The 26,870-nt window shown below is 41.5% G+C and overlaps 4 protein-coding genes across 10 annotated transcripts; 2 read left to right on the top strand and 2 right to left on the bottom strand.

The window, feature by feature from the left end:
* Nucleotides 1-3,970: 3,970 nt before the first annotated feature.
* Nucleotides 3,971-16,290, bottom strand: bloc1s6 (biogenesis of lysosomal organelles complex-1, subunit 6, pallidin). Its single transcript, XM_068312031.1, has 5 exons — nucleotides 15,875-16,290; nucleotides 13,902-14,052; nucleotides 12,355-12,442; nucleotides 5,480-5,566; nucleotides 3,971-5,375 (listed from the first exon to the last, which is right to left on the bottom strand). Exons 1-5 carry the CDS (start codon nucleotides 15,936-15,938, stop codon nucleotides 5,256-5,258), a joined length of 510 nt encoding a protein of 169 aa, XP_068168132.1. The 5' UTR covers nucleotides 15,939-16,290; the 3' UTR covers nucleotides 3,971-5,255.
* Nucleotides 16,291-16,446: 156 nt separating this feature from the next.
* On the top strand, nucleotides 16,447-18,360 carry polr2l (RNA polymerase II, I and III subunit L). 4 transcript variants are annotated; one of them, XM_068312047.1, is made up of 3 exons: nucleotides 16,447-16,627; nucleotides 17,655-17,769; nucleotides 18,105-18,360. In XM_068312047.1, exons 2-3 carry the CDS (start codon nucleotides 17,675-17,677, stop codon nucleotides 18,211-18,213), a joined length of 204 nt encoding a protein of 67 aa, XP_068168148.1. In that variant the 5' UTR covers nucleotides 16,447-16,627; nucleotides 17,655-17,674; the 3' UTR covers nucleotides 18,214-18,360. The 4 variants fall into 4 exon arrangements, with proteins under 4 accessions (XP_068168148.1, XP_068168155.1, XP_068168140.1 ...); XM_068312054.1 differs by lacking the exon at nucleotides 16,447-16,627 and adding an exon at nucleotides 16,986-17,098; XM_068312039.1 differs by lacking the exon at nucleotides 16,447-16,627 and adding an exon at nucleotides 17,026-17,158.
* Nucleotides 18,361-18,816: 456 nt separating this feature from the next.
* On the bottom strand, nucleotides 18,817-23,596 carry LOC137593317 (cleavage and polyadenylation specificity factor subunit 7-like). 3 transcript variants are annotated; one of them, XM_068311977.1, is made up of 10 exons: nucleotides 23,581-23,596; nucleotides 22,593-22,752; nucleotides 22,133-22,336; nucleotides 21,581-21,684; nucleotides 21,353-21,498; nucleotides 20,930-21,272; nucleotides 20,607-20,710; nucleotides 20,058-20,202; nucleotides 19,694-19,932; nucleotides 18,817-19,109 (listed from the first exon to the last, which is right to left on the bottom strand). In XM_068311977.1, exons 2-9 carry the CDS (start codon nucleotides 22,671-22,673, stop codon nucleotides 19,698-19,700), a joined length of 1,362 nt encoding a protein of 453 aa, XP_068168078.1. In that variant the 5' UTR covers nucleotides 22,674-22,752; nucleotides 23,581-23,596; the 3' UTR covers nucleotides 18,817-19,109; nucleotides 19,694-19,697. The 3 variants fall into 3 exon arrangements, with proteins under 3 accessions (XP_068168078.1, XP_068168077.1, XP_068168076.1); XM_068311976.1 differs by lacking the exon at nucleotides 23,581-23,596 and adding an exon at nucleotides 22,994-23,041; XM_068311975.1 differs by lacking the exon at nucleotides 23,581-23,596 and having other exon boundaries at nucleotides 22,593-23,052.
* Nucleotides 23,597-23,652: 56 nt separating this feature from the next.
* On the top strand, nucleotides 23,653-26,656 carry sdhaf2 (succinate dehydrogenase complex assembly factor 2). Of its 2 annotated transcripts, XM_068312020.1 has the most exons (4): nucleotides 23,653-23,781; nucleotides 24,667-24,890; nucleotides 25,864-25,973; nucleotides 26,112-26,656. In XM_068312020.1, exons 1-4 carry the CDS (start codon nucleotides 23,755-23,757, stop codon nucleotides 26,240-26,242), a joined length of 492 nt encoding a protein of 163 aa, XP_068168121.1. In that variant the 5' UTR covers nucleotides 23,653-23,754; the 3' UTR covers nucleotides 26,243-26,656. The 2 variants fall into 2 exon arrangements, with proteins under 2 accessions (XP_068168121.1, XP_068168112.1); XM_068312011.1 differs by lacking the exon at nucleotides 23,653-23,781 and having other exon boundaries at nucleotides 23,788-24,890.
* Nucleotides 26,657-26,870: the final 214 nt, after the last annotated feature.

Genomic DNA, 26,870 nt, shown 5'->3' with positions numbered 1-26,870 from the left:
TTCAAAGTCTATGTATCAACAGTTACACGTCCATGAGGAAATCATCCAGACTCTTAGATATAAATAGAGTATAACTCTGATCAGAACCTTTCTGAGAATGGTTCTACTTTGAGGAAGTTTTCGGTCTCTGAAGACTCATATTTGACAGCTGTGGCCAAAAACACAAAAACACGGAAAAGGTAACTTATTTTTACCTGTTTTTGTAAACATTTATTTTCATAATTCTTTTTTGCTGAAACTTTGGTTTGTTCTGTTTTCTTCTTTGAATCGCCAAATGTGGCCCACTTGGGATGGATGGATGGATGGATGGATGGATGGATGGATGGATGGGCAATAGGATGATAGACAGACAGGTAGGCAGACAGGCAGATAGACTGATAGATCCAACTGGCCAGAATGATTGGTAATGTTATGAAAATGAGTTAAACCAAAATATAAATACGTAACGCTTTTCTTTTCCTTGTCACCCTATCTCCAGCATCCTCCTCCCTAACACCGACTGCCCTCATGTCTTCCTCACTACATCCATCCACCTTCTCTTTGGCCTACCTCTTGCCTGGTATCTCCATCCTCAACACTCTTTTATCAATATATTCACTATCTCTCCTCTGGATGTGTCCAAACCATCGAAGTCTGTTCTCTCTAACTTTGTCTCCAAGACATCTCACCGTGGCTGTTCCTCTAATGAACTAATTTCTGATCCTACCCAACCTGGTCACACCTAGAGAGGACATCAACATGTTCATTTCAGCCACATCCAGCTCAGCTTCCTGTCTTCTTTTCAGCACCACTGTCTCTAATCCATACAGTACATCATGGCTGGTCTCGCCACTGTCTGATAAACATTGTCCTTCAGTGTAACAGAGGCTCTTGTGTCACATCAGACACCCGAAGCTTCACCTCCTTACCACACTCTCTGTTGTTCTGGACTTTGAACCCCAAATATTTAAAGTCATCCACCTTCACTATTTCTTCTCCCTAAAGCCTCACTCTTCCTTCTCTATTCCTCTCATTTATTCACAAAAATTCTGTTTTACTTTGAGTAATCTTCATTCCTTTTCTCTCCAACGCCACCACCTTCCTAAATGTGCCCTTGAGCAAGGCACCCCCCCCACACACACACACACAAGCTACGCTACGAAGGAGCTGCCCATCAATCTGCCTCCTAATGAATATACTTGCATGGCTACAGGCCCCTTGTGTGTGTGTTTGTTTCAGGGGCTTGTACACACATCCTTCTTCTTTTCCTGTCGGCTTTTCCCTTCAGGGGTCGCCACAGCGAATCGTTTGCCTCCACTAACCCTGTCCTTTGAATCCTCTTGTGTCACACCAACTACCTTCATGTCCTCCCTCATTACATCCATAAACTTTGGTCTTCCTCTAGGCCTCCTGTCTGACAGTTCAAAACTCAGCATCCTTCTACAAATATATTCACTATCTTGTACACACATATATGCATGTTTAAAAAAACAACAACTAACTAACCATGAGTTACCCATGGGTTCAGTTCGGTTCTGTTATGTCCATTCATTTGTTTCAGTTCTGAGTTCTGTTGGTGTTTAGTCATATTTAGTTGGCCTCTTTTACTACAGTACTTAATTTGGTCAAACTTTTTTGTTAAATGTTTTGCTTTTTGGGAAAATGTAAAAAAAAAAAAAAAAAGCCTGTTTTGGGACAAAAAATCTCCTGTGTCCTGCTGCCTTACTGCTTGGTCCCTGACAACCTTCATCTAGAATTTCCCTTTCTCCAGTTCACATCCTACATTGAGTCATAGAAACCAAATTACAAATGTTCTCCCTGTCCATCCAGATGTCCATATGGAGAGTTATATAAGCCCTGGCTGAGAAGGGAAAGTAACCTCACTCACTGTTACTGGTCAGAAACACCACAATGACATGTTTTCCAGAGCTTTGAATTCAGCTCTTCACACGGTACACGGAGCACACGCATCCAACCGCACCAACCAACTGGTAAAACCTGGGGGAAATAATAACACGATGCAGCCGTCATCAGTGTGGGCCCATGAACCATATCCTGTTATGGTGGATCTGGGTGAGGCCTGGTGCTGCCAGTCTGAACAGACCACAGCCTCCCACTCGCCAGCCGTCTGAATCACTGTTTACTTGGACAGGAAGACCATCCGCTCACTGCATCCTCATCATCTGCTGCTCCTGCTCCTGGCCTGTGACTCACTTGCGGCTTTGGCAAAACGGGGTTTTGTGTTTTCTCCGACGGCCACGTTTCTAAAAGTAGACACAAGCTAAAACGCTTGGAGGAACAGGGCCCAGCCTCGGAAACCACCGCTTGTCTGAGACGTCTACCTCAGAATCCTCCATCGCCCCCTCCCCCTGGAAAAACACAGAACTATTCAGCCAGTGTTAACCAATTTAAAGTCCATCTGGTTGGGAACCAAATTTGTGGTGTGTGACTGTGTTTTGAAGGCAAAGATATTACCCTATTGGAATAAAAGTGCTCAAATATTGTAAAGATTAAATTCATTAATAAATCTGAGAACCTTCAGATGCATCTTAATATTCAGTATCCGTCTTTCTCCCACCTCCAAAAACATGTGCTTCAGGTTACTGTAATTGGGGGCTGGGATAGGCTCCAGCCCTTGCGACCCATGTCAGAGAATGAAGTGGTTGATGATGAGTGAATGAATGAATGTGTTATCTGATTTAATTTGCTAACCCCCTTCCTTCATAAATTTAAATTAAAAAAATAAAAACAGTACAATGATACGGATTTTTTTAAATTTAATATAATATATAATTTCTGGGATATAAATGTCAATATTTACCAAAAATGACTGATAATCTAAGATAAATTGAAGAATATTATAGCTGTAACAATCTTCCTGTTATTTTCAGGGATGATTCTGCCTTCGTCGTGACCCAGCCAGATGATGGACAGGATTCAGCAGACCTTTTATTTTTGGTCTTCGTGTTGCACTAACCCACCTTGACAAAAAAAAAAAAAAAAGAACACTAACAGCAGTGAGTTCTATAAAATGCATTCATATATAGAATCACTGCATTTAGAAACAAACAATGTTGCTCAAACCCCAGACTCAAGGTAGTGGGAGCTGTATTTAAATGCGGTTCCTGCCTCGCTTTCATCAGCGTGGAGTAAGGTTGCCCCTGTCCCTGGGCTTGGAGCCCTCCACGGCCACACTGTGGTGTAGTTTGTGCTCCCACAGAGACTGGGCGGAGGTGAACCAAGCCATGTTGGTTTTGAGTGAGTTTCCTGCTGTAGTAGTAAGGGTAAAATTAGAGTTTTATGTAAATGTGACGGGGGTGTGGGACAAACCCATGCTTGTGTTGGAATACACAGGAATGTAACCTACTTCTCTGTCAAAACAAACTCCAGTTTGTATGGCTGGTACGTGACAATAGTGTCACAATGTGTTGACTACATTGGACCAGTGTTTACCAAGTCAGTGACAAGTTAAGGGTTTGTGGAGAGAGAAGGTAAAGGTGAATGGAGAACTAGCAAGAACAGGGGTCATGAAGCAAAGACCAGTTCTATTAGGTTACTAATAACTGATCATTACATACCCTGGGCAACAACCACTCATCAACAAATAGAGGGATATAATTAACAGTAGAGAAAAGGCGTTCTAAAACACTGGTTTACATCCTGCAGGTTTAAAGGTGCGCAATAATTTAAAAAAATCACTGAAGACAGTACAAAAACTGAAGTCACCAATTAGATATTCTTCTGATTCTTGGTGTCCCAAACAGAAAGGACAGCTGAGAATACAGTATTCCGCATGTGGACATCAATGCTTTGGTCTATGCTGACAGCTAGTGGACCGACAGGCTCAATGCAGGCTTGGTGCTGAGCAGAGGAAGCTCCTGTCAGATATGAACAGCTGATCTCACTCTGGAATCTGTGTGCATTCCTCACACAAACAACAGAAGCTTTACCTACCTGCAAACCTAGAAATAAAAATCACTTAACCAGAAACCAGTTTGTGCCGTTTTTATTATTAATTTTACAAATAATGGCATTTCAGGCATCAGTAGTGCGTAGAAGCCTCTGTAGAAGTCCACGGAACTAATTTATAGTTGTCTTTACTAAACAATATTAACAACAGTCACATTATTCATATCTCATACAGTGAGAAGAGTTTTTTTTAGTGCATACATCTATTTGATTTTAACATATGTTGTAATACATTCAGCACTATCAGAGTATTGAGCCCCACTAACAACATACTGTATATTAACAATTCATCTTTAGCAAAAGCATTGATTCTCCTCAGAGTTTTTGTCTGACAGCAGAAAAGTATATCTTGAGCAATTTGTTCATCTCTCAAGGAAGTGCTTGATTTGGCGTGCATTGTCAGAGGGTGATGAAAGGAAGTACCAGCATTTCTTGATCTTCTCAGTGTCTTTGGTCGGTGGGTCATACTGATGTTGGACATGAGGAACAGCTTTTGCAAGTTTTAGCCCAACATTCACAAGTAACGTCTGTGAGGTGAACCATTTTCCAAAGCCATGTTTTTCAACAGATTTTTCTCAAATTGTCAATTGTCACGTACTTTTTAAAAAAAAATCTCTAAATCAAGTCTCTTTCACAGTTTGAAACTTCATGCTTGTTTCTGGCTGCAGTACAGGGTTATGGATTAGTTTAAGAAAGACACAAACGCACAAAACTGTTCAGAACAAAAAGAAACGGTGAAAAAACCTAAAGCGACCTGACACTGTGTTTTCTATAATACTGTTAGAAATAATGACAAATCAAAAATATTTTTGTAAGGTCAGTCTCAACCTCATTTTAGCAATAGCACATCTGATTGAAGAAGCTGTCCTGCAAATACTGTTTGTAGCAGCCAAATTGGATTGAAGTTCAAGTTAATATGGCCAGTACCATAAAAATCTGCTGATACATCAATCCATGAATCTACACAGGGCAGTAAGGCATTATGAAAAACAAGATCACTGCAGGTTGTGCAATTATTCGAAGCAAATTTGTCACATCAATCAGCACCAAGAACATTATTTATAACAGAATAAGTTAGTAAGAGTCAAACGTTGTGATAGTAGTGTCTGGATGACGGGAGCAGATTCCAAAGTCTAGACATCCTGGCACTACTTTGTCTTATTTACTGCTATATTCTGTCAAAGGCAAGAATGGCAAAAAGAACTTTAATACTTGCACTTTGGAAAATGGTCTGTGTGATTTCATGCTCAAATCAGGCTAAAACATGCAAAATGTATGTCCATCAATACAGCGATCATCTGCAGGATCTATGTTCTTTTAGCAGGTTTAGCAATGAGCTGCCTCTCTCTCTCCAGCTCTTTCTCTCGTAGCTGCTCCTTCTCCAGCGCCTCCTTCTGCTTCTGCTGCTGCAGCTTCATAGCTCTTTTCTGAGAAAACAACAGCTTATCAATGGACACATTCCTTCATTTGTACCCGTCCACCAACATTTGCTCCTCATCCTTGAGTGTTGAGCGACTGAGGTGAGAGGTACCTTTAGTTTAGTCGTCTTTTCATGGATTGTAATCATCTCCTTTCTTATGTTGACTAGTTTATTGTGGTAAACCTTGGCCTCTGCAAACTAAAGATAACACAGGATTAGAATTTTTCCCACTGTCTGTACAACAGGTAAAAACACATCCAGTACATATGAGGTGCCGTTAGGGACAAAATTCAGAATAAAGCTCTCACACACACCTGTAATTGTCTCACACACACATACACTAGTGTGTAGTAGTGTTTGTGAAAGCATTTATTCTGAATTACAAGCAAACCTTGAATGCTTTAGACATTGAACAAATTGGAATTCAACCAAAATATTCGGAATTTTTTTGTCTTAGAAGTCGGAACAAAATTTGGAAGTCGAACGCTAAACAAACGCAGTAACATCCATCATCCTCCTCCTCTCCCTCTCCAAAGTTCACGTATGCCAACTTCTCACCACCACAAAGGTAAAAATTCTTATCTTTATTGTTATGCTTTAACTGTAATGTGCTTTTTATTTTAGTTTAGTGTATTCATTAATGTTTCACTTAATTTGTGCTCCATTGCCTATTGCGTTTCTGCTGGATGTAAAGCTGGTCGACTTGAGAGCACACCAAGTGTTCAAGACAGTAGTGACAGTGATGATTGTATGTCTGATTGCAGTCACTGCCAGTCAACAGCACGATTTGTACCCTGAAAAAATGTTCAAATTGTTTTTACAACAAACTAAAGGCATGAAAGGTCTGAATCTAGAAAAGATTTTTCCTGATAAATTAATTTTTTATAATTTGGCAAAACAACTTATTAAAAACAGAGCCACATCAGAACTCAGTGACCAAGAAATATACCGATTCAAAAAGAAAATGAGTAAAGTCCGTAAACAACTGAGTTTTCAAGTTTGATGGGGCTGACTGTTCTATTATATTTCCTATTTAGTTACTATAAGGTTCTTTAACTTTTTCCCTTGTGGATTATTTTAGAGTGGCAACATTGAACGTAAATGGAGCCAGAGAAGAAAGGAAAAGGTCACTAGTTTTTGACACAGCAAGGAGGAAAACTATTGATGTTTTGTTTTTACAAGAAACACACAGTGATGAGAACAATGCGGTGGACTGGATGAAGGAGTGGGAAGGACAGGTGGTCCCGAGCCATAACACCACGCTGAGTGGTGGAGTGGGCTTCCTGTTCTCCAGAACTTTTAACCCAACATCTCTGGACGTCGAGAATGTCGTAAAGGGGAGGTGTCTTTTAGCCAAGGCACATTTTGAACACCGCACCCTGGTTTTTGTGAATATTTATGCTCCAACAAACGGTGCAGAGAGGCAGAGTTTTTTAGAAAAAATACAAGCTAGACTGGATTGCTGTGGCTTGGAAGATTTTTTACTCTTGGGTGGGGATTTTAACTGTACTGAGGACGGGATGTTAGACCGTAACCACGCAGAGCCTCACCCAGCATCCCAACACACTCTGAAACGGCTGGTCTCTTCTCGTGGCCTAGTGGATGTGTGGAGGAGGATGCATCCAGACCGCTGACAGTACACTTGGTCCCACCTGACAGAAGGGTATCTTTAGCCAGGCTGGATCGTTTTTACTGTTTTAAACACCATTTCAATGTTTTCAAAGACTGTAATATAATGCCAGCTGCTTATACTGATCATTCTCTGGTTTTATGTCGCGTTGTGATGAGAAATATTTTAACTAGGAGTGCATACTGGCATTTTAATTCAACTTTAGCTTTAGACAGAGGCTTTAGAGAGATTTTAAGTTATTTTTTGAGCACTTTTAGACTTAGAAAAGCTGATTTTACCTCTCTTAGGCAGTGGTGGGACTATGGCAAAACAGATATAAAACTCCTGTGTCAGTAGTATACTCTGAACATTACACGAGACACCTGCCAGTCTATGAAACACCTAGAGGCTGAGATTGTGGAGTTAGAGACAAGCACTTCCACAGGAAATCAGGTGTACTGAAATCCTCAAGTCCAAGAGAATGGCTTTAGCCGACCTGTTGAATACTAAAGTACAGGGTGCAACGGTCAGATCCAGGGTGCAAAACATCAGAGACATGGATGCTCCTTCTAGCTTCTTCTTCGGCCTGGAAAAAAAGCATGGACAGACCAACGTGATCCACTCCCTGCTGTCTGACACAGGACAGGAACTGACAGAGCCTGGACAGATCAGAAGGCGAGCTGTGAGTTTTTATTCATCTTTGTATGACAGTGAATACCGAGAAAACCAGCCACTGTTAGAGGAGTCCTGTGTAGAGCTACCTCAGGTCTCCACGGAGACAAATTCACAACCTGACCGGCCGCTGGAGTTAGAGGAACTCCACACTGCCCTGCAGAACATGCAGGGACGACGATCTCCGGGTATCGATGGTCTGACGGTCGAATTTTATAAAGACTTCTGGGACATTCTAGCACGTGAGTCTATCCTCAGGCTCTTTGCCACTGTCCTGCCGGAGGGCGGTCGTTGCCCTCCTGCCTAAAAAAGGCAATCTGCAGGACATCAAGAACTGGCGCCCTGTGTCACTGCTCTGCACCGATTACAAGATTCTGTCCAAGGCTTTGGCTACCAGGCTGAGGGAAGCTATGGAGCAGGTCATCCACCGGGATCAAAGCTACTGTGTACCCGGCAGGTCCTTGGCAGACAATGTCTACCTAATTCGAGATGTTTTGGAGGTTTCCAGATCATTGGGTATACATGCTGGTCTTGTTTCATTAGATCAGGAAAAGGCATTTGACCGTGTTGAGCACAGCTTCCTCTGGACAACTATGGAGAGGATTGGGTTCAGCACCGAGTTTATTGCCAAGATCCGGGTGTTGAACAGTGATGTTGAGAGTATTCTGACATTTAACGGCAGTTTGTGTGCCCCCTTCAGGGTGCATCGGGGCATCCGGCAGGGCTGTGCTCTGTCTGGGATGCTCTATGCACTCTCTCTGGAACCCCTCCTCTGTAAAATCCGCAAAAGCATCGACGGTTTGATTTTACCTGGTGTTAAAGAAGAGCCTTCTTTCATCTGCCTATGCTGATGATGTTGTTCTTCTTATCAAAAACCAAAGGGATGTTGATATTTTGGTGGGTTTGACGAACTCATTCAATGTTTTGACAGCTGCAAAAGTAAACTGGAACAAAAGTGAAGCCCTTGCTGTTGGTGAGTGGCATGGCAACCTCCCGGTTCTTCCTCAAAACTTGTGTTGGAAGACTGATGGTCTCAAATATCTCGGTGTGTACCTGGGAAATGACACAACAACCAGGAAGAACTGGGAGGGCGTCATTGACAAAATAGAAGGGAAACTTAAAAAATGGAAATGGTTGCTCCCCAGAATGTTGTACAGAGGTCGAGTTTTAGTGATAAACAACCTGGTGGTCTCACAGCTGTGGCACCGCTTGGCCTGTATGGAACCCCCATCAGGGTTTCTAGCCCAAATCCAGACGAAACTTGTTAACTTTTTCTGGGATGGGCTGCATTGGGTGCCTAAAGGAGTATTGTTTTTATCAAGAGAGGAGGGGGGATAGGGCCTCATCCACCTGGCTAGCAGAACAGCCACGTTCAGATTACAGTTCATCCAGCGGTTTCTGACTGGACCAGAAGGTCTGACATGGAGAGAGGTGGCCAGCTGCATACTCAAACGTGTGAGTAACTTGGACCTGGATGCTGCACTGTTTTTAATGGACTCTAAGTTTCTAAAGTTAAATGGTTTGTCTCCGTTGTATCATGGTGTTTTTAAGTCATGGGCCCTATTTAAAAGCAGCCCAGGAAAAAGCTCTGACTCTCTGTTCTGGTTACTGAAGGAACCACTAGTGCATGGGGCCAGGCTGGACGTCTGCAGTGGAGCCACACCTGGTCTGTCTGCAGCGCTTTGCAGAACCAGGACCATGACCCTCCAGCAGCTGGTGGACAACGCTGGGCCAGCGTTGGCGGATGCCCAGGCTGTGAGCTCCCTGCTGAACATCCAGTCCACCAGGGTGGCTCAGAGGGTGCTACGACTGTGGAGGCAAAGACTCTCCGGGAAGGAGAGAGGCTTCCTCCTGGACTATAGTACAGGGACTGTGCCAGACAGCAAAGATCCTTTCCCAGAGGTCCACATCAGTCCCCTGTTTGGAGAACTGGAGGCAAAAGACCTAAATAACTTTGGGAACATCTGGTGTCACAAAAATGTCCTGTGCACTTTAGTTGATGATCAACTCACTTTTTTTTTTTTGATTTTGCAAAAACACTTTAATCACATCCAAACATTTTACAATTTTACATTAGATGAAAGCACTTAAGTGCTTCAGAAGATTTTTTGCAAAAAAAACTTCAATCACATTTAGAACATTTTACAATTTTTCATTAGATGAAACTTCAAAAACACTAAACACTCAAAAAACACTAAACACCAATAAACAAAGGGAAATACAATATAAAAATTAGTGCATTATATCAGGACGTTTGTGAGGTGATCATCAACTAAAGTACATAGGACATTTTTGTAACACCAGATGTTATTTAGGTCTTTTGTCATTTTATAGAAACCAAATTCTAGTTTTAAGCGACATCTGATGTTACAGCAAAAAACAGTAGCTGCTTCTTGAACAGTATTGTTTTCAATTCTCCTCTTCCTGGTCACATAAATTGCGAGTTTTGCCTCTCCAGAGATAAAATTTAAAAGCTGCCACTTTCTCTGATTCGATTTATTGTACCCAGCACCGTAGATGAATTTCCTGATACTAAAATTTTCACTGAACAAATTAAAAACATTTATTAGAAGAGTTTGCAAACTTCCTGATATAATGCACTAATTTTTAAATTGTATTTCCTTTTATTTATTGGTTTTTAGTGTTTTTGAAGCACTTTAGTGCTTTCATCTAATGAAAAATTGTAAAATTTTTGAATGTGATTAAAGTGTTTTTGCAAAAATCAAAAAATCTTTCTTTCTTCCTTTGTTTGCTTTCATCTTCTCCTGTGAGGAGCGCATGAGGTGAGAAAGGAAACTGTCGAGTGGTTTTCAGTGTTTTTTTTCTATCTTTACGTTCTGTTTTTGGGTATTGTTAATTGTGTTTGTATTGAGTGTTTAGCGTTGTTTATTGTCACTTTTTGTGTGTTTTTTGCCGACCAGGTGTGTGCTGGTTGGCGGCCACTTAGACTTCGTCATGGCGTGTGGTGGTTTCGATTTCACAACGCTGACAAGGAACCACGGGATTAGAGTGGTGTCTCATTTCAGCGTGGAGGAGGTAGCACTAGCGGTGGGTGAAGTTATTGGGTATAGTGCACTGAAATCTGCCGGCCGGATGAACTGGGCAATTGTTATCTTCGTGGAGAAGGTAGAACAGGCAAAGCTACTGGTGGAACAGGGGATAAACGTTAACGGACTGTTTGTACCAGTTATGCCGTTTTCCTAGCCGGCGTCTAAGATCACGCTGTCAAACGTCCCCTGTTACATCAGAGATGAATTCGGTGATGAATTCCTCTCACCAGCAGCTGGTGGACAATGCCGGGCCAGCGTTGGAGGATGCCCAGTCTGTGAGCTCCCTGCTGAACATCCAGTCCACCAGGGTGGCTCAGAGGGGGCTACGACTGTGGAGGCAAAGACTCTCCGGGAAGGAGAGAAGCCTCCTCCTGGACTATAGTACAGGGACTGTGCCGGACAGCAAAGATCCTTTCCCTGAGGTCCACATCAGTCCCCTGTTTGGAGAACTGGAGGGTCCTGGAGGGTCCTCAGCCTGCACACGGCCAACACAAAAATACTGTACAAACAACGCGTAACAGTAATCAACAAGAAAAGCCTGTGTGACAGAGCACCTACTACCTGGGCCAACAGGATGACGGGAAATGGACCTGACCCACAGTGGAGACTTCTGTACAAACCTCCCCTCAAGAAAAAAACAGCCGACCTCCAGTGGAGGATTTTACATGGTGCCATGGGTTCCAATGCTTTTATCTCTGTTTTCACCCCTGCGATGTCCAGCCAGTGTCCCTTCTGTCCCCTTCAGGAGACAGTCTTTCATGCTTTCAGTGAGTGTAAGAGACTTGCGGTGCTCTTCACTCTTCTAACGAATGTTTTTAATCTGTTCAGTGAAAATTTTAGTATCAGGAAATTCATCTACGGTTCATCTACAAATCAAAGAAAGTGGCAGCTTTTAAATTTTATCTGGAGAAGCAAAACTCGCAATTTATGTGACCAGGAAGAGGAGAATTGAAAACAATACTGTTCAAGAAGCAGCTACTGTTTTTTTGCTGTAACATCAGATGTCGCTTAAAACTAGAATTTGGTTTTTATAAAATGACAAAAGACCTAAATAACCTTAGGAACATCTGGTGTTACAAAAATGTCCTATGCACTTTAGTGTATGATCAACTCACTTTTGCAAACTTCCTGGTATAAATGCACTAATTTTTAAATTGTTTTTCCTTTTATTTATTGGTTTTTAGTGTTAATGAAACATTTTAGTATTTTCATCTAATGAAAGATTGTAAAATGTTTGAATGTAATTGAAGTGTTTTTGAAAAAATCTTCTCCTGAAGCACTTTAGTGCTTTCATCTAATGTAAAATTGGAAAATGTTTGAATGTCATTAAAGTGTTTTTGCAAAAATCAAAAAAAAATCTTTCTTTCTCATGTTTGCTTCTTTTACATTTCTTTGATATGTTTCATTACAATACAATTTGATATATAAACGACATTATGAAATAACATTATGTTGAAAAAAGGTAGTTTTCTAGCGTCTTGGAATGGATTAAGACAACTTACATTATATGTAATGGGAAAAATATTTGGAATTCGAACAAATTGGTATTCAAACAGCCTTCCAGAACGAATTGTAATCGGAAACCGAGGTTTGCTTGTGTGTCCCTAACGGCCCCACATAAGTACAAGTAAGATTAGCATCCGGTCCAAACGTACCAGTGAACTGAGGTCCAGTAAAGTGTTACACTCTTTGAATTTGGTGACTTCTTGATCCAGTGTGTCTAACAGTACCAACTGATTTTGCCTGGTTGAAGAAAAAACAAATAAAACAAATGCAGTTGTTTTTTTTACGTAAAACGTTACTCTGAATATTTAACACCATCATGGCCAGGAAGAGCAGAAATGTACCGCGGAGCTGCATGTTTGTGAACAACAGTTTAAGTTGCTTTACAGAACTTGTTGCACTCATCACTAATTGCATTAAGACAACTGATCACCGTCTTCCTGTTTGGCTCGACTGATTCTTAGCAGAGGCTCCGTTTGTCTGCTGCACACTGAGGACTTTGTGTGTCAGCTTGTTTGTGTTGGAATCTCATAACTGACTGCCGTCCCAGCAGCAAAGGCTGGTTTAAAAGATGCTGATCATTCATTCCACAGTCCCATCTTTCCTCTTTTAAGACAAATGAAAACATCTGCCATTTACTTCACATTAGCAGATACCTGCCTCATATTAACACCTAGCCAAGCCCACTCCCCTGCACCTTCTGAGGCCTGTACCATAAAGCTGGATCACGGTTTAGCGAGATAACTTCAGGCTTAACCCTGGTTTTTCGGTACCGTAAAGGTGGCTGACTTTTTATCAGGCTACGTTGTCGCGGTAACCTATGCTGAACACCAAACCTGCTCTGGAGTAGGATAAGTTCAGGATAAGAGCTCAGCAGTTATAACAGCCCCACCTACTGACCAATCAGAGCTCAGCGGGTACAACAGCCCCACCTACTGACCAATCAGTTCTCTTGGAAAATGGGCTGTCCGTTTTACGAGAACCCGGTGGATCTTGGTGCACAGCTTGTGCGAAGAGCGCTCAGGCACAAGAGAATATTTAGAGATTGCTGTAATCCGTTCGAATTGCCTGAACTGTTCGAAAGGTACAGGTTTCGGGAAGAACACAGTATGTAGAGCTATTCATAAAGTCGCGGGGGCTACAATCTCAAGCCATAACGAAAAATGTCGTACACACATACAGTTATGGAACACACAAATGTTACTGTAGTCAGATATACAAGTGCAGTCATAGTGGGGAAGTAATATTATAATGGCACTAACTTCCGCATTGACACAGTCAGCGATTTAGTGCCAGCGATCCTTGGGCCGTTTGGCAGCTGCAACTGTGTTGCTTTTTGCCTGGATTATTGATTTGCATTGCTCATATTTATTAATTATTATCGTTTGCTCCTCCATTGTGAAATATGCGGCTCGGGCCAGTTTGTTGCATGTTTGCGATTGGTCGCATGCAGCGACCTCCGCCCTTTTTATGTGAGCACCCACAGATCTAGAGTGGACAAGCCTGAATTGAATTAGTGAGTTGATAGCCGGCTTTATGGTACTGAAATCCAGAGTGCGGATGTCTCGGTAAGTGAAGTCAGATAAGTAGGAGGAAGCCCGGCTAGGTTCATCAAGCTTTATGGTACAGACCTCTGGAGTCTTCGTCATTGGATAGAACAGTGTTGCTGTGTGTTGTGAAACATGAAGGAAATACTCACGTGAGCTCTTGGAGCGCCCGTTTTGAGTTCTGCAGATCTGGCAGGTAGTGAGAGAGTAACCCTTGTGTGAGTTTGGCCACAGCTTTCCTGTCCACTAACACGTCGTCTGCAGGGACGGAGCTCTCCTCACTCACTGAGTCCTGCTGGAGATCTGTCAAAAGTTTCAGAGAGAAGAGCCAAACAAAGCAGGGGGGTCACAACACTCCTGCAGAACTACCATGAAAACTACGATGAAAAGACATTTTTACTTTCCTCTGTTTGTGAACATTTTTTGTTTGGAGCAGAACAAATGATAAAACATTGTTGTGTATTCTTTCATGACACCTGGCTAACATACTGATGTTATGATGTATTGATACCTTTTTCAATTTGGAAACTTTACAACCATTTTATTTACTTTATTTCCATGTAAACTAATTACTACAGTTCTTGAAGCACATCATATAAATGATGCACTCTTTGGCTTACCAGGAATTCATCTTTTGGTAATAAAAAGCTATTATATATTTTTTTAGGTTCCATAGAAACCATTTGCTGTTGGACTCCTTTCCAAATCTATCCTGTCAATTCTACATGTGTTTGTATTCATGTAAATAAACTCAATAAACTGTCAACTTTTTAAAAAGTTTTCATTTTCTTCAGACATTACAAATTACTGTTTTGTCGTTCCTGGGTGTAATTTGTTCACAAACACACTGAACCTAATTCATTAAATCTCACCCAATGCTGGAGAGCCATGAGTAGTAGACATGAAAACTGCCATTTCATACCTCATGTCAGAGTCAAAGAATGTGTGGTTACAACATAACACGAGTCAGGAGCGGGTCATTACTGGACGTGAGATGAGAACAGAAACGACAGACGGTCCAGTGTTTCAGCAGCTCCACTGACAGCAGGAACTAAACCAGCTCTTAGCTGCTGTTTCTTCAGCTTTGAACAATTAAAAAGATTCAATTCATGTTTGATCACTCAGTCAGTCTTAACAAAATGTTCTGTTTGTCAGCTTTTGTCAATGACAACATCATAACAGAACAGTTTAAACCACTCAATGCATCAGATTAGTTTTGAAACGTTCAACACACATGACCAGTGACGTGTCCAAATCCATCAGCCCTCTGGATATCACTCCTCATGATACACATTTATAAATCTAATGTTGTTGAAACATCAAGCTGAGAGTCACTGATTTACCTGACAAGACCTACATTTATATAAGGGCTACATGAACAACCTTCACAACGTCCATCAATACAAGAAATACCAGCTCCAGTATTTAAAAACCAGATCGATGAGACAAGACAGGACGTTTTGTGATTCTCTTCAGCGTAGTGATGAAACAGAACTGGACCTTCTCAGGCGAACAGACCAGATGAACATGAGGAGGAAGAGTGACGCTGTCAACAGTGAAACATGGCAGAAGTTTGATGATGCTCTGAAGCTGCTTCGTTTCCTCAGATACTAGAAACCTGCAGCCGAAGGTGAGATGGATTCCATCCAGCATCAGGAAATAATAGAGGAAGGAATCTCACCATCTGTGAGGAAGATGGAGCTAAACGTCATTGGGACAGTGATCCCAGAGGCTTCGAAGTCTACCAAAGCTGGGCTTCTTACTAAGTCCTGGAACATTCCGGGGGCAGATCGAGTGGTCTGATGGAATACCGATCTTCAAGTGGGATTTGAAGAAGGTGGTTACTGCATATTGACCCTGGATTACTGCGGAATTTGTGGCTTTCATCCCTGAGATTCCACAGGAAAGTTGAAAGCAGCTGGCGTGTGGACACACATCGTGTTTACAGCAGCTAAAGGATGCTGGACTGAACACTGGAGATGCTAGTGGTTTGTGAGACTGGATGAATGAAAAAGCATTCCAAACAGATCTGAATAAACACACCAACACAGGGTGACAGTGTAGATTGTGTCAGAGCCTTCTGCAGCTCCCGTCTCCACCATGATGACCCGTCAGGAGGACCTACCTTCTGTTTGCTCTGGTTCACCGCGGGACGCGGGTCCGTCTCCTTCCATCACCCCTCCCTCCATACGCAGCGACGGGTCGGCCCACACTTCTTTTAGAATCTATAAACTAATCGGACAACTGGATCTCAAAGTTGTGTCTGATGAAACCCACTCGTTTACCCCTCAGTCATCGCGTTAGCTTCCCCACACCAGCGACCATCCGTGGGTCCAGAGGAGGAGGGATCTAGTTCTCTTCCTGGGCGGAGGGTTACACACCAACAACCTGCCGGCGTCTGCAGCGAACCGGCCAGAATATGTCCTTTTACCTATTTTTACCGACTGAACGTGTGAAAAGTTCTGTTTAACTAATTAGACGAGCCCACGGGAGGTTCTTTTCTTTCGTGACTGCTTCGGAAGGAACGTCATGTGACGCCTGCGTCGTCACGTGACTGCGAAGGAAACCAAACTTGCTGGTGTTGCTTCAGACCGCGGAAGGAGCGACTGGAGAATTACACCAGAACTACTTTGACAGGATGTAAATGTAATAACCTGATGGCTGTTGGTCACCTTAGCACTGGGCGCTTTCGTTCTTAGATTAGCAATAACTGATCGGATGCCATGGCTTATTATATTATTATTTAGCAATAAGCGCCCAGGAAAACCTTGAATCGTTTCCTAGGTGAGGGGTAACACCATTCTCAAAGGAACAGCTGTTCAGTTTTGTCTATGGTGACATCCTGAACAACATCCAGGAGTCCCTGTAATAAACAAAGGTACGTAAAGCATCTTATTTCATCTCTGATTGTCTTGTTATGTATTTTCTTCTATTCAAATGAGAGTTTACGAATTTATTTGGCTGCCAGATAGAATACATTTGGAATCACATTGAAAACGGGTTTAGTTCAACACCGACTTCAGAGAAATTAACTGCTATAGTCAGTGCTAAGGGGGGGGGGTGTTAAATGTTGTTTAGTCAATTACAGAGATTTATGGCGATGTTATAATTGGTTTATTATTTTCACATTCAAAATTACAAAAGTATAATTTCACTCCGATATGTGGATGTCTTGTCAAATCCACTGGGTACGTTTAAATCAATTAGTGTGGATTGGAGAATGATGCTCTTATTCTGAAATATCGAACACAGGAAATCAGGTCTGACCCAAATCAAAGAAGAAGAACACGAACAGGAAGTCGTGGTGTTGTGGCGGTTGTGTAGTGGGGAGGCACGTTACTCTGTCTGGGTTTGTTTGGTTACGTAAAATATTTTATTTAATCTGTCAGTGTGAACTTGAATTGTGAAGGTTAGTTAACAAAATAATTGATATTACATTTCTGGAGTATATTTTTACAATTAAGTAATTTACCTGTATATATTAGCGATGAGCAGCAGGGTACCAACAGCTAAAGTTAGCTAACATTACTGTTGTGCTAATCGCGTGCTGCATAAACGTGGGAAAACAGCGCTAATACAGCGTTACTGTATTAACACTGATGTACATTAACTGTGTTGTGTTTCAACGAGAATACCTTTATATAGTATTTAAATTAACAAAACAAAACCATCTTAACCTCGGCATTACCGCCTGGATAACCTCTTGATTCACAACCAGGAAGAAAAGGTGTCATTTGACTTAACATTTTCCAATTATTAAATTGATGGTAGCATATCGTTCACAAATATTTATTCCATTATCGTTTTTGTGTCGAAGAACACACAATCACTTTAGTTTGCTATTATTTAAGTTACACTAACTCAGTTAAAACCTTCATCGACTTGTGCTTCTTCCTCTTTCTCAGTTGTCCTCAGCTGTCACACCATGATCATCCCTGTTCGCTGCTTCACGTGTGGGAAAATCGTGGGGAACAAGTGGGAGGCTTACCTCGGCCTGCTGCAAGCAGAGTATACTGAAGGGTAAACTTTAGATGTGCTTGTAATCATTACTTGTTCGTTTTTGTTAGCTGTAAATAAATTGCTGTACATTTGTATTTAACAGTTTATTGCATTTAAGTCAAGTATGTTGTTTGCTGTCTCAAGTTGTTGATGCCCAACCCTACAACATTGTAAAACCCATCAAGCCCTTCAAGAGTACAGTATATTTCCTTAATGATTTAAGTTGATTTCGGTTGGGTTTCAGTGCAGTATATAATGGCCTGAAGTCAATCCTGCACAGATTAGTGTCCATGTACTTCACTTATTCAGTGATCTGTTTACCATGCATTGAGTCTAACATTAGAATCTCTCTTAAGTGATGCCCTTGATGCCCTGGGTCTGAAGCGGTACTGCTGTCGGAGGATGCTGCTCTCTCACGTGGACCTTATTGAAAAGCTCCTGAATTATGCTCCACTGGAAAAGTGATTGCAACTGGAAACTTTCCAACAACTTGCAAGGACGTTATGGGGCTTTGACATGGACAGATTTGTGCTAGAATGTTGATGTGTGACCACAAATTTTGAACCTCGTGCACCAAGATGCTTTTGTCTTAAATAAAGCTGTTAGATAACATTCTTTTTATTTTCTTCACTGTCTACCACAGCACTACGTCCAGAAGTATGAACGTAGTGAAAATTATTTCTCCCCATTTAGTTCTCTATCGTATCGGCCCTTTATGTTACTTCATTTTTGGCAATTATTCCCTTCAAACCATCGGAAACTATTCAGGATTCCCTGTCGTTTATTTATTTTAGTCGCAAAGCTGTCAAACATTTCCAGTTTAAAATGGTGTAAATGTCAAAAGGCTCCTAACACTAGTTGACATTCTGCTTTGGAAATCCGTCTTGGACAGTTCTGACTGCCTGAGCTCAAATCCAACTTGTCGGCATGGAAATAAACAGTCAATTTCTTCATATAGGTTTAAATGTATTGATAAATTAACACGAATGCTTTACATTGATCCTTTGTGAGCAGATGCAGTAGAACGTCAGTGACTGTTGACATGAAACACTGAAAATATTCAGGGAATGCTTTTAATTTGCAAATTTAATACAAAAGAAAGTGATGAAAACATTACATTACGAGTGATTCAGAGGTGTCACACATGCAAGCAATGAAATCTCATTTTCTAGCAACGAATTACAACCATGTTTACTTATAGCAGATAAAAATCCTTGTATGTACAGAGGAGTGGACAACACAAACAAGACCCAACTTGCTGCATACTTCAGTCTCACCTTATATTCCTCCAGACTTCTATTCAGCTTGGAGCAGAACAATACAATCCAGCCCCTCCTACTTAAAAAAAACACTCCATCAATCTGAAAGAAAAACAATAAACCTATCAAAGCCACGTTTACATAGTTATGCTCGTAACAATAGCAGTGTCTTTAAAAAGGTGGGTAAATGTCAAAATTCTTCAAATAAATTGTACTTAAATGAAGACAAACACATTGGGGACACTGCACATTCAATTTCAAAGCAAGAAAATTGTAAAAAATACAGTAGTTAAATTTTATAATATTTCACTCAAGAAATGTAATGTTCAAAAAATTGCAGTGTTGACATCTGTGAAAACTCAAAAATGTACAGTATAACTTTGCTGAATATCCTAAACTAGTATTTTGTTGCATAACCATGGTTTGTGAGAACTCCTTCACAGCTGTGATGCACGGAGTTGACCGACTCCTCACCTTTTTATAGACACTGCTATTATTTTGAGCATAACTGTAGATTCAAAAAGCAAAAACACCATAAAGGCACCTTTTTAGTTTTTTAACACTATCCTGCAGACAATTTGTTTTTTGAACACTTCTTCAAAGTGAACATCAAATAAATGTAGGCTGTAAATCTTAACTGATTTTTGCTTCTTGATCAGTCTCTTGTGTAGGATAAACGAGCTTACCAAGTTAGCGGTATCGGTCCCTGTGATCTCTGTGCCGTTCTCTTTCCCGATCCCGTTCTCTTGAACGTTCCTTGTCCTGCTCGCCGCTCCAAGAGTGATCCCTGCGTCTTCGGGACACGCCCACACCATCCCAACCTGCGGAATTGTCTCTGTCTCGATCTCTATCGCGATCCCGGTCTCGATTTCTGTCGCGGCCACGATCCCGGTCCCTGTCTTCGTCTCCAGATCGGCTGCTACTCCTGCAGAAAAAAGTGTGCGTTCATGTGATATTAAAAAAGAAAAAAAAAACCCCAAATAAAACAAGCAGCAGCTTCACTTTCTGTACAGACAAGACGCATCACGTCTGCACACATGTAACACAGACCTGCAGTCGTAGTTGCCCTGGATAGAAACCAGACAGTCTTTGAGAGACGTGACCAGAGTTTGGCAGCGTTCATCTCCATACACTCTGGACTGTTTAATGATGGCGATGGCCGTCAGCAGAGTCTCCATGGCCATCCGAAAGTCTCCTGCATTAGCAAAAGCAGCTTAAGTCAAACCTTGGAGGTAATTGTTTGTAAGAAACTAAACAAATTTCGAGAGTGAGACTTATCCATCAATGTCTAGAATTTTTACATGCTTTAAGCGACACAAAGGGGTGTGTCTCATTTGTGGCTACTTCATTTGGCTTAGTTTTTACATTTCCAAGCACATTTGAACTTAGTGCTCTTCACTGTTTCCTCACATTCACCCATGACAGAAGTCAGGGTCTGTCATGAATTAAGTTCTTCCTCTCGTTCGGTGCATCCGTGTCCTTAAGACACAAACTGTCTGGCTTAGTGTTCAACTCCCATCAGCCATGAGTCAGAATCAGCTCCTTAGTAAGTCTCGTATGGTTTCTCCCACTTCACAGGTTGTGGTATGTGGTACTTACCAGCTGTTGCTACAGACACAGCCTTGCTGATGGCGCTGCTGGCAATAACTTTATTCCTGTTCATCAGCTCCTCATAATCTCCCCATGTGTTTTGACGAGTATCTCTGAAAAATTCAGATTGCCAGAATTACTCAATCATCCAGGCAACTTGATTGCTCAAATAAAAATGCTCAATCAAAATTGGTTGAATTACCCTCAGTGTGTTTAATGATAATTAAAGTTCCTCTGTGAATCTTTACATTTTCATTCCACATCAACATTAACAAACTTGTTCTCATCTCATAGCTTGTGATATTCGGACAAGAAGTAGCACAAACTCTTACTTTTGTTGGCTGTAATCTTTGCTGCTGTGTCCGTCTTGTGCCGGGGTGAACAACGCCGGATTGACGTGCAAACTTGTAGAAGGTGGGTTCGGGATGTGGATCGGAGGAGGCGGGAACAACGGGGATGGCAGCGGTGCAGGCATGTTTGGTGCCATGTGTGGGAAGAGAGGTGGCGGCTGACTGAAGTAAGGGTTGGGTAAATAGGGATACCTGTTTGGGGGGGTTTGTGATGGAAAAAGGGGAGGTATGTAAGGAGTGTCTGGCTCCTGGGAAAACAACGAGGGAATCCTGTCCGGAACTTCGAAGTCCTTTGTATCTTTGGAAGGAGCTCGCTGTGGGATGCCTGCAGAGAACACAGGGTGATGGTCACATTGGAAATTTGCATCAAAATGTAGAATCAGATGTATTTTCTTACACTCTTACGTTTATTTGCTTCATCCTCAAATATGGCAAGGTTCTGGCGAGTAGCGAAGCGACAATCTATCTTTTCCCCGTTGAGTTCACATTGGGGTATTTTTTCCAGCAAAACTTTCAGAGACTCTTCAGAGGTTATTGTCACTTCTGCGTAGCTGCGTTGCAAAGAGGGAACAACCCACGTCAACACAAGCCTCCACAAAACCATTTGTTGACACTCGGAGTACAACGACTCACCCTCTCGACTGGCCGTTAGCTCTGTTCTCAGAAAACTTGATATCTGTGATGTCTCTCACACCCAACATTTGCGCCATGTACAGGATGTCGTTATCAGATGTCCACTGGAGGTTGTAGCACATTTAGAAAGAGAGGATGAAAAATTGACAGGAGGATAGATGGTCACTTGTCATATTGGTGAGGAATATCTGAATTTTGTCTTTTTAGAAGTGCCTATATTATCGCATCGACATGAGTACATTGCGGATCTTTGGGGAAATACGAGGAAAGAAAGAGCATTTTGCATTCCAAATAACAGCATAAATAATCAATTTAATGAAAATTTGTTTAAAATTTAATATAGAAATTGTTTCAAGCAGATGAAACATCTTTTAGAAAAACTACTTAAAATAAAGGGAATCTACATTTCTTCAAAATTTGTCTTTTGTGAAGTCTAACAGCACAACTATTGTGGATCTGTGGATTGATGAATACTACCTTCTCTATGCCAATGAGAAAAAAAACCAACATCGGAATTACTAAAATGAACCTAAATTAAAGAGCGATACTCACCCAAGGAAAATTTCCTATGTATAAGGACAGTTTCCTTAGTGAGCCTCCCTCCTTGTAACTCTTCCCTGGTGCTGACTGAGCCTTCTCTTTGACTGCTTTCTCCCTAGGAGGCGCCACTTTTTTGGTCACTTTCTTGTCCTGATTGACTGAGCCAGTCAACACAGCGTCAAAAAGTTCATTTGCTTCTGCAATTCTATCCAAATCCTGGGTGGGATTGAAGAAAAGAATGTCAGTACAGTGTTATCTGGTACACGTGCAAAGCATCAACACAACGTTACGTAGGAATGATGGATGAAGGTTCTTCCACCGATGTAGCTCAGCAGTACTCTCAAGATTTGTGATGAACTAAAACCTAAAACGTTCTCTAAAGAGTGACGCTTTTAAACTTTACGTCTAGACCGCGGTGTTACCATCGTTACTGCATTCACTGTCATTACAAACAAGTAAAAGTGAAACTCACTTCGTCGTTTTGATTAGCGTCATTTAGCTCCCACTCCTTGTTGGAGGTGCTCGGTCCGGCTGCACGTCCTGCGGCAGCCATTCAGTAGGCCGGTACACGATACCGTGGATGACAGATGAACCGTTTCCTAACGGAATACCCACACTCAGCAGGTCCTCCTCTGCAGACAAACAACGGGAGCACGGCCAATTCTGAATACAGGTCAACGTCATATCATCCTGATATGTTACGTTAATTCACGTTAGCTAACATCCCACTCGAAACCGAAAAAAATGAAAGCGTAGCTAACTGTCAGCTATAATAAATGGCAAACGGAAAGACAAAGGGGGTGTAGATAAATAATAATTCAATTAATTAACTGAACACGGATACTCCGTTTCTTCATGTACAACTATACATACAATTAACCCTTGGCTCGTTGTTTGATGTGAAAATGCTAATGATGCTAATCGACAACGCAAGTGCGTCAGGCATATTTTACCGGATAACAACAACAAACAATATTGGTTCCTTTGGTCAGGTTGTACTGAACGGATGTTTCAGGTACAGTATTCACCGAAATTCATTCATTTAATTTTTTTTAGTTTACACTGCGGCTGTAATTTCTGATACATATGTATATGTATGTATGTATATATGTATGCATGTGTGTGTGTCTGCGCGCATGTATAATATAAATTATTATTTGGGAAATTATGAACGATTCATTTGCCTTAAATTCTTTAAATTCTTAAGCCTTCGCCTTACATTTAAGTTCGGAATCATTTTAGAACCTATTCACGCTCCGGCATTTCTGACCCAAACATGAAGACATCATGGAAAACTGAACTTGGTTGATAGCTCCTTAACTAAATCTCGCGAGATCTGGAATTCAATCGCACTCCTATATTTGTTTCACATTTCCATATTATTCTTTACTGTTTTCTCATGAAAAATGTAATAGAGTACTCAATTCATTTTCACATACATAATTTTTTTTCCAGTTTACCTTTAATTCTGCCACCATGGAATCATTCTCTTTCTGTATCCGGTCCCCCCTCGTTACCTTTCCGCACTTCCTGTGACGTCACAGGCGTTTTGTAATTTTTCTCTTGTGTTGGTCGGACAGAGGAGTTCACTCAGAGGCGTTCAGCTTGTCGACCTTTAGAGGAAGCGGGTCAAAATGTTGGCATCTTTTATATCAAAAGGGGTGAGTTTCTGTCTGGCATTATATTTGTTCACATGTTCGTTTCTTAGCTAAAGTTTTAAAGCCATCGTCGTCGGAGCGTTTGAGATTTTTGGGGACTTGATTTATATTCGATTATTGAGACTTAAGTGTGATGTAGAAATACTATTTGACATGTCTAAATAGTAGAAACGTGTTTAGATGTTAGATGTTGTGTGAAGTGGTATGGTGTTGTTTCTGGAGCCTAAAGTTTGTCCTACTGAGAACAGTTGCACTATGAAAGCGGCGTGGATTTCACGAAGCAACCTCGACCGAACCCTTGTAGCGTTAGATGATCAAAACAAAAGTCACCAAGAAGCACATTAACAGCAAGGTTTCTAGAAAAGAGAATACTGGACACTTAAAGCTGGCCTGACATCAACTACATCAAACACCACTCAAATATGAACTATGAGATCAATACGGTATGTTTTTTATGTTTTTTTATGGTGTAATGTGCAGGTAAGTTGCCCAAAATAAGCCTTGACCTATCCGTACAAAACAGAACATAAGTTCTAAAATGTCAGTCTGGCATGGACACTGAAGGGTAATGGATCACTGATCAGGGCTCATTGTCAATATATTCTCTGATGTATTGTTTTTGTATCACTGTTTTGATTTGATTTTGTTCTTGTTTTCTTGTATTTATAGTTAGTATATACTTGAACCTTTTGAACAGAATTTTGTTTTACACTTGTGTATAATGACATTAAAGGCATTTTGTTCTATTCCATTCTCTTCTCTTCTATTTTATTCTATATCCTACAGATTTTATACAGATTACTCACTAAATTGTTTGACATGAATGAAATGATACAATAAAATATGTTGGTGATTGTTAAAAGGTGTACTTTTCCCCCATTTGTTAAGCTGGTGAAAGGCGTATGCCGGGCAGCATGGAAACCAGCAGCTGTGGGGCTGGCATCAACTCGCGGTTACCGTGGAGACTCACCTGCTGACACCAGAGGTGACCTGATTGAGATCCCTCTGCCTCCTTGGGAGGAGAGGCTCGGCGAGCCGACCGACATCAAGAGGCGCCGCCTGCTGTACGAGAGTCGCAAGAGGGGCATGCTGGAGAACTGCATTTTGCTCAGGTTTGTTTAAGCCGTACTGTTTTCATCTGAAGCGTCTGGCCTCGGTTCCCAGAGTGTGACGTTAGCTAGGAGTCACCAGCTGCTCAGTTTATTACATTTAGAGCAGTGGTTCTTAACCTGGGTTCCATCGAATCCTAGGGGTTCGGTGAGTCGGTCTCAGGGGTTCGGCGGAGATGGAGGTCAAGACAAAACACTCGACACGATGTATTGGGTGTTTTTGCCGAACATACAGGAATCACTGTGTACGTTTGACACATCGTGTCAATTCGTGATGACACGCCCCCTTAGCCATCACTGGCTGAAGGTGATCACGTGACGCTACATCGATTAGCTTACCTGTGCTACAGGAGATTTTTGTGCACTCAGTAGTCGATTTATGCCTGTCATGATGGTACGTCGTCTGATTGCTTTCTTGATATTTTAATTAATAATAACTACGTTGAGCAAAAAAAGAAAGCGGTCAGATGAATATGTGCAACATGTATTACATGTACTGTATAACGGAACATGATGGGAGTCAACGTTCTGCATGATTTGCATTGTCAAGTTCAGCAACTCTAATCTCGCACTGGCAAAAATAAAGCAACACTTCCTTAAGCTGCGTGGAAAACAACAGAAACAGACTTTGCTGAGAAAATGGCATAAGAGTTGCCAAGGTGAAGCCACACATATCTGAACTGGTCTCTCATTAACAACAGCAGAAGTCACACTGATTTGCAGGTAGGTCATTTCATTTGAGTTCATGCACTGTCTTGGTTTTGTTCTTTGAAAAAGGTGGCATTAGTGCACATTTCATTAAATACACCAGTAAAACATATACTTGTGTCTTGAATTTGAAAAAACCCCCCCAACATTTTACTAAAGAAGGGTTCGGTGAGTGAGCATATGAAACCGGCAGGGTTCGGTACGTCCAACAAGGTTAAGAACCACTGATTTAAAGTAAAGATTATCTAATCCCACATTTCTCTTGCAGTCTTTTTGCAAAGCGATACCTGAATAGCATGAGTGAGAAGCAACTGATGCAGTACGACAGGCTGATCAATGAGCCAAGCAACGATTGGGATATCTATTACTGGGCAACGGGTGAGAAAAGAGCTCTGTTTTATATATCTGAGATTCCTTCTTAGGATATTAAATGATGAAAAAGGATAGAAATGTTTTACAAATTAATAAAGAAAAGGAGTGAAAAGAATTAATGTGAGGGATCTGTCATCCTTACAGAGGCTCAGCCCACCCCTGACGTTTACCAGGGAGAGGTGATGGATATGCTGAAGGAGTTCACGAAAAATCGCAACCAGGAACAGAGGCTCGACGCACCCAGCTTGGAGTACCTGGAAAAAGAAGTCAAGTGAGGCCCACAAGACTTCAAACCTTCTCAGAGACTGGTCTTATCTTTCTGGGAGGATAATAAAAAGGAGGCGGCTGTGTTCCTCCAGTCGCACACATCATAGAGACTCAGAATACAACGCTGCATCAGGCACATCGGTTAAATACGATCACGGTGAACCCAGTTTGTTCTCTTATTATGCATTCTTGGAATTCATTGGATGTTTCTGCGTCAGGGAAGATGAAAGCTACATAATATTTATAATGTGTTCTGGGCATTCTTCCTATAACTGTATTGTATATATTTGTAATTAAAGTGGATTAATAAGCTGCTCAATGTGTGTGACTCACGCTGAACCAGCCAGGTAAATAAGAACCAGGTGATTCATTTATTCATTCATCTCTGTCCTTTATGGGTTATTTAATAAACAGATGTTTTGCTGTTATTTTCTGGTTGTGTACATTCTTTTATTGCTACCTTCACATACCTAAGGGTGAAAAGGTCACACGCTGGAGGTGGCCATGACTCCTGTTATGTAATGATTCTGCCTCTTGCAGTGCCGGCTTGGGTCGGAAGGTGGCAGCATAGCAACATTTTAATTGACAGTCAAATTGAATCTGATGTTCATCCCTCTGGAAAACTGCTCACCTGTA

Source organism: Antennarius striatus, chromosome 1 (genome assembly GCF_040054535.1).
Source record: "Antennarius striatus isolate MH-2024 chromosome 1, ASM4005453v1, whole genome shotgun sequence".
Classification (NCBI taxonomy): domain Eukaryota; kingdom Metazoa; phylum Chordata; class Actinopteri; order Lophiiformes; family Antennariidae; genus Antennarius; species Antennarius striatus.
Note: the sequence above shows the minus strand (reverse complement) of the source record. Positions and strands in the feature narration are given on the sequence as shown.